Here is an 11,515-nt window from a genome sequence, read left to right as displayed (position 1 = left end):
CTGAACTTTCCATTGTCTCTGTTGTTTTTGATTTTTCACCTTCAAATTTTGAGAAAGGAATTTAATTATATAACCTAATCAAACTAAACAAAAAAAGTGGTTACTGCAGCACTGGTATCTAATAATTATATCTGCGCTGCTTTGCTTTCGGAATCTCATGGGCAGTTTAGTTAGAAAATTAGACGAGAGAACATAGAAAAATTGGTTGAGTATAGACGAAGAAACATTTAAAGGCCGCTTGACATGATGCAATGCAATGCAAGATGCAATATTTCTTGATTAAAAGAATGCGCAGATCAAGTTCAGCTAATTGTTTAATGCAAGATCTCGCACTTGCATTTTTAAGTTTCAATTTTAGAGTTTCCATATTGTTTATAATACGTTTTATCTTCCTCAGGAGTAATGTTCCTTACTAATTTTTCTATGTTTTCTCGTCTAATTATCTAGCTAAACTGTCCATCAGACTCAAAAAACAAGGCAGGGTCACATATAATTATTGCCAGTGTTTGTTTTGTTAACTTTTATTTTTGGAATTTTGATTAGTGTCAACTATGATGCAATGGTAAGATACTTGCTTAATATCGAACGACGTACAATATTACTTTATGTAATATTTTGATCTTGCAAGGAATTGCGTGCAATTTTTTGCTTGTTGTCATCATGTCAAGCGAGCTTAAGAATATTATAACATTTCAGAAGATTATAAACTCATTTCTCTCTTGCAGCTTGCACGCAATAAAAACGTCATAAAACGGATACCGATGCAAGTGCAAGATCTTGCATGCAGTAATCAACTGTCGTTCATTTGCGCCTGCTTGCTTCATGTCAAGCGGCCTTAAGAAATTTCTTCTTACAATCGATCAACTGATACAATCTTGAAATAAATTTAATCTTGTTTGTTATTTATATTAAATAAAACTTGTGATAAGTCGAATTGTATATTTGTATGAAATATGTTTGCTAATCGTGTATGTCAGAGATAGATAAATTGATGATTATTTATTTGAACATTTTTCAACCTATTTTGAATGTTTATTTGTTTTAATAATATCATCGCCGTCGAATTATTTTCAATATTTTATATCTGTTTGTCTATACAATCGAATAAAATAAACTATGATATAAAAGGATATGATATATAGGATATAAAACATTTCAGAATTTTCCTGAAAATCGTATTTCGTAGAAATTTGTGTTTTTGATGAGCGCATATACGGTAATGAATTTATTGACATATATATCCTATAAAACTAGAATTTTCCATGAACTCATTGTTTGAGTAGCTTGATAATAGTTTGGTAAAGCCTTTTTTTCGGTTAATACGGGAAACTGAATAACCAATAAAGTGTATACAAGTTCAAATTTGTGAGATAGATAAATCAAATAAAAACTAAGGATTCTTTTCATTCCGATTGTGGTACCTCCAAAATATATGATTTGACTGCATCAACCGCTTCTTCAGGTCTAGAAAATCATTGACCTCTCAATTCATTTTTGATCCGCGGAAATACGGAGAAATTATTGGGTACCAAATGAGGACTGTACGGTGGACGAACCATTAATTCGATGTTTTGACTGTTCAAAACCTTTTTATTTGAACTAATATGTGAGAGCTCGCGTTGTCGTGGTTGTTAGTTTCCCTGATTTTTTCGAAAACTTCTCTAGCGAAACACGAAACACGATAGCTGAAGGTAGTTCTTCGTCACCAAAAGTCGAATTCATAGGCACCCTCCTGTTGGTTCAATTCACGTCGAAAGTTATAGAAAATCATTACAAAAAAAGTTTCATGCTCTAATTCCATTTTTTGACCTAGAAGAATGTTAACTCAAATAGCACTTGTATAAAGACACGTTCTGAGTACGTTTGCCATTAAAATTGTAAAAATTTCTGATGACAATGTCAGTGTTGTCATATTTTGAAATAGCAGCTTCGTATACAAAATTAATGGAACGTACAACGTTTATTTTTCAAAAAAGAAAACGAAAAAACACATAATAAAAACTTAGAGTCTAATAAAAACAAAATAAACATTTCTTGATATTGCTTTTTTTGGTATAGATGAATAGGCAAAATTGTCGCTAATGGGCTTCATAGAATCCCAACTGGATTTAGACCCTACACACTCAGCGCATCCAAAAAACTATTGTTGGGGTAAAGATTTATTCGTCCTTATTTATTTTGCGAAAATATAATAGCTTAGAGATATTCTCGAATGTTTTTGTATGGCATTTGTTCCGAATCTACGAGGTCTGAGTGCTATAAATTGTTGCAAGAAGCCTATGGAGACAATTCTCTATCTCGTACGCGTGTTTTTGAGTGGTGTAAGCACTTCAGTGAGGACCAAGAGAGCACTGAAGATGACCAGCGCCCAGGTCGCTCTGTGATTGTTTCAACTCCAGAAACAGTGACCAAAATCAACCAAATTTAACAAATTTCACACGAGGAACTGCACATGATCTGATTTGAGTCGATGAAAGCGGTAAAGCAAAAAAAAAATGGCTGAGCTCCTAAAGGCACTCACCAAAGAAGTCTTCCAGAACTTCTTCGATCAATGGAAAAAAACGTAGTGAAAGGTGCGTGGCGAGGGGAGGGGAATATATTGAAGGGGAGCATTCGAATGTAGAAAAATTTTCATAATAAAACGTAACCAGTTTGTTATTTGATAGCCAGATCTCGTAAAATTAAGATCCCAGCATTAGTTTTATCAAAATGGCGCACCACCACATTAAAGTCTAGTTCTTGGAATCACCTTATTTTTTTCTATACAGACATTTGAACAGTCGGGTCTGTAACTGCAGACAATCAAGATCATTAAACGAACTAGACAAGAAATGACAGATGGCAAGAATCATTTCAAACAAATTTACCATTGTCTTGGGCTATGTCAGAGAGTAAAGGAAATAAAGTTCAAACAATTCCTGCTATAATTAGCCTTTGTATCTTTTTCTTTATCTTTCATCAGTTTTTAATCCTTCCATAGATTTGTCTTGCGTGTTTTGTTACTAAACTATCTAACTAGTTATATTGCGTCTTATACAGAATTCTCAATTCCATGAAATCTTGTTTGTCGTATTGTTGTTTTTAATGGTTTCTTTCATGTTTAAACCTGTTGTTGAATATATTTGGAGTTAACCTTAATCTCCTGCAATTCTAGATTTATCGAATGCAGTTTCAGATTCATTACCAAGTAACCAAGTATTTCTGATTTTAACGTGAATTATTCCTTCTGGGCGTAAAACTAATTTCTCCGCGGATATAATATATATATATATATATATATATATATATATATATATATATATATATATATATATATATATATATATATATATATAGCTTTCTAAACTTTCTCCATATGTAAAACTAACCTAACAAATTGTTATATAGAAAGTTTCGTAATCCAAATATCTGTTATATTGTTTACGACGGCAAACATAGGACAAGCAACAACTTAAAATCCCTAAGGACTTGTAAACCCGAAATCAGAACACCTCGGGGACTTATATCCTTTATATTAAAGTCTTCGCTTTCGAACGAGTAGTTTTCGATAATGATCAACCTCTATCATGTTTTGGCTAAGAAAATTGACAAGTTATTTTGAATATAATTTCAATGGAATGGAATTGGAGATTAGAATATTCAAATATCTTCACTCAATAATAAATTGAATGGTTTTTTTTTAATTCGTTTGCGTTGTGTGATTTCTGGACTTTCGCCTGTTATCTGCAGTCAGCTGTTACTGCTTATTTTTGTCAATTGTTATCATAAGCTCCAAAATATTGTAGTGAATGTTACTAAACATCCTTGTACAGTCCACACTTAGCGGAGCTTCGACTGTTCTGTGATAACTGTTCAGGCCAAAACAAAAAACCAAGCGATGTCAAGGTTCTGTTAATACCTGACCGATTTAAATCGTTTCCAGAAGGTCACTCAGTATTTCCCTGTTCGCGGCCACAGTATCCTCCCGTGTGGCAGGGATTTTAGAATAATATTTGAAGCTTTAAAAAAAACTTCACAAAATTTTTGATGTGGTTACATCATCTGACATATTTTTAGATTTCAAGAAATGGTGAAATAGATTTTATAAAAAATCGTGTATATCACAAGAAATGAAAGGAAAAAACACAAATAAGAAGGATTAAATGTATTTTCAGGTTAGTGCTCTCTTCAAGTTCGTTTATGAATCTATGTTAAAAGGATGTGTTAAAGCCTACTCTAGAATAAATGGTATTGTTTATCATAACTTTTTACTGGCTAAGACAAAAGCAGATACGCTCTTTGGTTAAGGCTTACCAAGATCGAGTGCCAATAAAAACTGCAAAGATGGAAGATATTGCAAAGCTTAGAGCCTACATTCCAGATGAGTATCGGGGATTTTGGGAAGAAATTTGTGACTGGCCAACTGATGACAGATCTCAAGAGATTACCAGCGATATCGAGGTTGAAAAAATGACCCACAAATCAGAAATATGGCCACATATCTACATCTTTGATTTTTTTTTCTTCTTTTAAACAGATTTAATTAATTTTTTTGTAAAGTCTAAACATTGTCTTACACGTTTTACGTTACAAGTTTTTATTTGAAATTTAATGGTTTTTTTTCTTCCTGCAGCTTAATTGGTTATAAAACGGTTATGGAGCTATTTATCTGATTTATGGTTAAAGATTCAAGAGTAAATTTCTTCACACATTGACATTTTTTTAAGAATATAATATGTGAAATATTTTAATCTGAACAGTTTTTCTTCAGTTTTCCGAAAGTATACTTCCTTGGACTGAAGTTTTGAAATAATTGCACTACTTTTCCAAATTTCAAATAGCTCAAACAAATATGGAGACATAAAAAATTGAGCCGAATACAAAAAATTTTCATTCCAAATATACGCCGATTTTCTTCAATTATTATTATCCGGCCTGCAAAACTTCTTGCGCTGTCAAACTGCTCTTAGTTAAGACCCCAAAAACCGTTCGATCATTTCTTACGAGGGTTTTCCAGCCTGCAAAACTTCTTGGGCTATCACACTGCTCTTAGTTGAGACCCCAAAATCCTTTTGATCACTTCTTACGAGGGTTTTCCGGCCTTCAAAACTTCTTGGGCTATCACACTGCTCTTAGTTCAAACCGCAAATACCTTTAGATCATTTCTTAAGAGGGTTTTCCAGCCTGCAAAACTTCTTGGGCTATCAGACTGCTCTTAGTTGAGACCCCAAAAACCTTTCGATCACTTCTTACGAGGATTTTCCGGCCTGCAAAACTTCTTGAGCTGTCACACTGCTCTTAGTTGAAACCCCAAAAACCTTTCGATCACTTCTTACGAGAATTTTCCGGCCTGCAAAACTTCTTGGGCTATCACACTGCTCTTAGTTGAAACCCCAAAAACCTTTCGATCACTTTTTACGAGGGTTTTCCGGCCTGAAAAACGTCTTCGGCTATCACACTGCTCTCAGTTGAAACCCCCAAAACCTTTCGATCACTTCTTATGAGGGTTTTCCGGCCTGCAAAATCTCTTGCGCTATTACACCGCTTTTATTTGAGGTTTAAACTTCACGTTATAAAAGGTTTCACGGGCGCCCGTTATGAGGTTTTTCGGCCAATTGTTTCGTTCGGAAAAACCGGCTAGAATTTTCATATCTGACCTTAAGAAGTGGCCTTTGGTGATGTACCAAGTTTAGACCGCCAGTTTACAAGCCATCTCTATGACTATTTTATAAGTAATTTCAAGGACAGTAGCCGGCAAATATTTGGGTGTTGTAACAAAGTTAATACAGAAAACACCAGGGAATCTCACTGAATTATCAGAATCCAAATATGTAAAAATGGACTACGTTAAACAACTTATAATTGAATAGTAAATTTAATAAGAAGTACAAGGCTAAAACAACGGCAGTTTAGGCAATTTTCACAAGATTAGAACGAACATTTTTTGATGACTCAGCTGGGGAGTAGTTTTGAAACGATTTTTAGCATCACACGATCCGATTCGAGCTTCCATTCTAGAAAATGGGAACCCATTTTATTATGACATTGACTTGTGAGTTGATTGTATATTTTTGGTATATTTGAATGTACATTTGATTGATCTGAAGGTCAAGTGAAAGGGAGAAAATCTATCTGTCAATCAAATGGAATCATATATTTAAGCCTTTAAAACCAAGTTGAGGCTGAGGAAAGATCAAGTAAAAATGTCCATCTTTTAATCAATTTCTCTTATTTAAAATCATTTGGCAAGGTTAAACTGAAACATCTGAATCTATATTTTCCAAAATCTAATCACAATCGTTTCGAAGACAAATTTATTAAAATGAATTACACAATTTTCAATAATCTATTCAAGGTTCGCATAAAGTTGTTAGATCTTCAATTGGACAGTATTTTAAGAGTAAAATTTCAAAGACGCTCATGCATTTCTTATAAAATATTTCATGAACATGGATTACTATCCCGAACTAGAAAATGAGCTTATCAAGCAGGTATCTGGATCTTCTAACCCAAAATAACTTTTATAACTTTGATATATTTTTTAGCGATTCCATATTATATAACTACATAATTTAATAAATAAAATATTAGAATAATTCAGCACATTTTTTCCATTTAATCTGCAAAATTGAGTTTGACATCCCTGATCTAGAGGATCAAAATGAGATCAAAAGTAGTAGAACTTATTCCGGAACGTTAACGAAGAGGCTATTAAGTGGTTACCACCAATTTCACATCTTTCTTCTGGAAACCACTTGATAATATTCACAAACAATGGAAATTACGTTTTATTAAGTTTGAGAAGTAATCTAGCGGTTTCAAAACCCTCAAGTGGAAATTAGAGTGATCGAAATGTTATTTTGATTTAATCCAATCCAGTATCTATAAATATAAAGACTGAGACTGAACGAGGAAGAGACAAAACACAAAGTTGTCATTTCCATTTAGGTTTCAAAGTATTAATGTCTGTTGCAGGACTCCATAAATTTTAATTGGTTGGCATTTGTGAGAATTTTTAATATAAAAGATATTGTTTACCAGATTGGGAGTTCAACTACATACAAAATATTTAACGTATTTAGTTGATTACTGCATTTTAATATTAAAATTTTTCATATAACACTACATTTTTAAGGATTTCTTCTTTTTTTACTATAGATGAATTCACGTAAAGTCGACAAGCAGATCAAAAATAATGGAGGAAAATTTGTGACAGAAATTTTGCAAAGTGAGAGTAAAAAGTCTTCTCATTATAATGTGTAATCATCAGAGCAATATTTGTAACTAGATGAACAAGTTCAAGATGCAGAAAAATCTCAAAAAAGACACACCATGACAACAAAAGAGATTGAAACGATTTGATTCCATCCGATGAACTTCATGATATGATCGACGCAACTCATCTCACGGTGGTCTTGACAGAATGTTAGCCGAAACATCTGAAAAATATGACAATATCATAAAAGAAATGATAAGCTTCTCTTTATCTATGTGTAGTGTCCGTCATCAAAAGAAAACAAAGAAGAAAATAAGATAAGCTATTCTTTGGAAATGAGTAGTACATCTGATCTATACATACAAGGACTCTCTTTACCGAAGAAATCATAAATGAGATTCAGCATGAAGATGATTTAAGGAAGGTAATAGAAGGTGATGAAGTTAAGTAATAGAAGACTGATGATGATTATGATAACGTTGTTGGAGATAGTAACCAAGTTATTTAATCTAAAAATTACATTCATAAAGCTATAAAAACTGACCAACGTACCCGTATCATTTGACGCTATTCAATTTTTGTAGCTATTCAATTCTTTGTTGAAAACCATAGAAAAATGTTCATTTTATTTTCATGAATAACAAATAAAGATTTTTGGACTATTTTATTAAAAATAAGCAAACAAGATTATAATACGTAATTCTTTTCTTATTTTAGAGGTGCTAAGCCCTTATAACTTTTCATTTCTTCAGCGGTAAGATCAGCAAACTTGTTTATACCCATCTTAAAAGTCACTTCACCGGATTCATATTTTTTATTGTGAGCTTCTATTTTCTCCACATTGTCTTTGAAGATCTGGAATCTACGACCGTCTTCTTCATCCGAATAACTTTTATTATGAGTATTCTGAAAAGTAATACCTATTTTATTCCGTAATATTATAATCAGTGGATACTCAATCAATTACACATTACAGAAAATTTAAAAAATTTAAATCAATTCATATTATATATTTTGGTTTATATTTTCTGCTTTTGTTAAAACGGTGGATAGAACTTCAATTAGCATACTACGAAGAACACAATATATGTATTTCAGTTAAATACGAAGGTTGTCTGAGAAGTTTCCGAGCTCACCTTGAAGTTGTCAACAGTTTTTTATGTAAAAAACAAGAATTCTAGTGAAATGTCGAGATACCGTGGATATTGATCTTCAACTTCTCTAGGCCTGCCTCATTCTACAGGCACGTAAGCTCGGTATTCATGAGCCACGTCTTCCTGTCGAATAGGTTTTGCAGAAACTGCTCTAGGCGAGATCATGTAAGACAGTTCAAATGAGCATTTGCCGTAGTAGTGTCGGTTAAACAGACTCAGGTCAGCGACCTCTCTTGTATGCTCTAAGCTGTCCAAATTTCTGCTCAGCTCTGGATCGTCTACAAGTCTTTTGCAATAACACTTGTACAATTAATGTACGATGTCATTCTTAGGGCCTTGTCACACGCACGCGCAGCGTGTACGCCATTTTGTACTGTCGCGTACAAACACCAACCCATACGCCCCATAGGATGTAGGTGCTCATTTATATCATCAAGCATTATTAAGAGATTCAGATATTGATACAGAGCTATTTATTAGTGAAATTAAATATCGTTACGTAATATAGAACCAAAAAACCAGAGAATTTAATGAACGCAATTTGAAAAAAAAGGCATGGGAAGAGGATAAAATGATTACAAAGCTATTGCAAAGGATGGACGAGAGGATGCATAGAGACCGAAAAGACTTAAGATCAATTCTTTCTAAAATACCAAAGTTGAGACCATGAGAATTTGAAAAAAATACAAGCATATGTCTTACAGTTATTCTCCAAACAATCAAGAATACTCTATAAGTCCAAAGCCACCATGGCTTCATTGCAGCCAATAAATTCTTAACCAAGTGTTTTTGACGAGAAAAGTAACGCTAAAGATATAATTTTTAATGATTTTTATTCCGAATAGTAATTTTATAAATCCTGGTACTCAGTACCTTTTATCAATTTTATTAATGAGTGTATTAAGCGCTGCAAACACGCGACAGTCGCAGCTCGCAAACTGCTAGTATAAAAAGAAAGTTAATCATTACTACGCTCATCTTTCTAAGTAACAGTTATCATCGATCCCGCCTGCAGGGTTGTTGGGTGGATTGAGTAGCTCAATGACTCTATTGCCGGTCCAAAGCCCGGAAAAAGGAGGAGGGAGCCTTCAGACCAGGCTAGCCCCCTATCTGAGGACTTTAAATACATTACCGCTCATAGAACCAAGGTTGTGCTTCGGATAAACAGGACGGATTTAACAATGATGACCAATGCGAGGAACCAGACAACGCGCCAAAGGAAAACAAAAAATATATTAAGAATAGCCACTTGGAATATTAAATCCTCACTTATCTTGATCGTCAATCATAAGAATGCAATGACTACACGTTCCAAACAACGTTTTAACTGCGTTGACGATCGTATATATTTTTCAATTCTTCGTTGAGTTTTTTGTTGTTATCGTTTATGCTCCTTTCTGATTAGCTTCACTTGGTTGATTAACCTATCATTTTTGATTATCACTTTCCTCATAATTTCTATTACTATCTTCTCTGCTGCTTGTTTTTAAAAGCGATCTATTTGTTAATCATCTCCGTCAATCAGGCATCTTCTTATTTTTAAATCCAAGTTGATATCCATTACGCTCATTACAATACCAGATGTAATCTTTGGAGGTTATATTTTTACTATTGGTATGGATTCGAGATTTTACTTTTCTCTTTCAGTAGTTGGCTTTTTTTATTACTTCTCTAGATTTTTCTGACAATTCGTAATGGTTTTTTCAATGAACAGAGATGTAGTTTCGTAGTAGATTCGTTTCCCATGTAGGAGGTCCCATACTTTAACGCTGGGGCTTAGCTTGGGCCAACTCTGGGAAACTCGCCTTTGGCTAACCAATAATGGCCCAAGCCTGGTTGACCTCGGCCATCCTATAGTCAGCTAAGCTTGGCAGAATTTTGAATAACTATATAAAGTTTTGATCTAATATCTTAGACATAGGAAATATCTCAACATTGAAAGTAATATTTTTTATGAATAAAATTCTGTCGTGCATTTCTTTATATGTTCAAGGCTTGGTCCAGGCTTGCAAACCAAGCGAGGGACATTGTTATCATTCCACAGACTCACCAAATCTGGGCAAAAATGGCTTCAAGCTAATTCCAGAGTTGTACATACTTGGCCCAAGTCTGGGCCTATATTCGGCCCATAGTTGAATCCTATATGGGTGGGAACTTTTTATCGTTTCATGGTATGTTTTTTATCACTCACACTCTTATTTATTTTGAAATTTTTGACCGCTTAGTAAGGAATTTCAATTACCGATAGAACCATACTCTTCTACGTTATTTTGTTATGTTAATATTAAATATACTCATTTTGGAATGTTTTATATTGTACTGTTCATTATTAATGTGTATGCGATGCATATGAATGACCAAACAAACAAATCATTTGTCCAAGGTTGTCTCTATCACACTATGTACATTTCATGACAAATGTTTATTAATATAAACAAATCGCTTACTTTGAAATCTTTCCACTGGTCTTCAACTGAAACACTCGACATCCTTGCTGGTTTAGATATTACTAACTGAATGTATTTATCATCGTTTCATCTAAAAATAAGTTATAATAATGTTTAGACTTTATATAAAAAAGTGGGAATGAAAGATAACATAAACAAACATGCTTTGAATCATTATCAACAACGAATATGTGTATTTTTAAATGTTTTTAATGAAATTTTGCTGTTGTTCAATTAGAAAATAGGAACCTTTTTCCAACCATTTCTAAATCATTAAAATATTGTAAAAATTTAACAATCATGAGCGTAGTGGAATTTCGATATGAAAATTATGTTTTATAAAAAATTTAAAGTAAAGTTATTCTAAACAACCCTCTTCACAGCGGCGCATCATCATCAATTATTATGAACTCTAACCTCATTAAGTTATCGTTGATATAAATTTGTCTATGTTTAAACTGTCTGTCAGTTTTGTAGATTTGATATTTGTCCACTTGTAACTTTAAATTATTACATCCTCAGTTTGCTGAATAAATTGGTTTTAAAAATCAAGTTGGTGAATTGAGTTATTTAATTGTAGTTCAATTTGAAAAAGTTTTAAGTAATATGAATTCATAAGAAAATTAAAGGTAATTTCAGTATATATTTGTTATTCTATTCAATCGAAACAAAATATTTATTTTTAGGACCATTCATTTATAAATTTAGATTCGTTTCGT

General features: G+C 33.0%; 1 protein-coding gene across 1 annotated transcript; it reads right to left on the bottom strand.

Moving 5' to 3' along the window:
• Positions 1-7,844: 7,844 nt before the first annotated feature.
• LOC130447662 (protein CTLA-2-beta-like) lies at positions 7,845-10,914 on the bottom strand. Its single transcript, XM_056784613.1, has 2 exons — positions 10,797-10,914; positions 7,845-8,101 (listed from the first exon to the last, which is right to left on the bottom strand). Exons 1-2 carry the CDS (start codon positions 10,836-10,838, stop codon positions 7,904-7,906), a joined length of 240 nt encoding a protein of 79 aa, XP_056640591.1. The 5' UTR covers positions 10,839-10,914; the 3' UTR covers positions 7,845-7,903.
• Positions 10,915-11,515: the final 601 nt, after the last annotated feature.

The sequence above is a fragment of the Diorhabda sublineata genome, chromosome 8 (genome assembly GCF_026230105.1).
Source record: "Diorhabda sublineata isolate icDioSubl1.1 chromosome 8, icDioSubl1.1, whole genome shotgun sequence".
In the NCBI taxonomy this organism is placed as follows: domain Eukaryota; kingdom Metazoa; phylum Arthropoda; class Insecta; order Coleoptera; family Chrysomelidae; genus Diorhabda; species Diorhabda sublineata.
The sequence above is the reverse complement of the archived record's forward strand: the minus strand, read 5'-3'. Positions and strand labels throughout refer to the sequence as shown.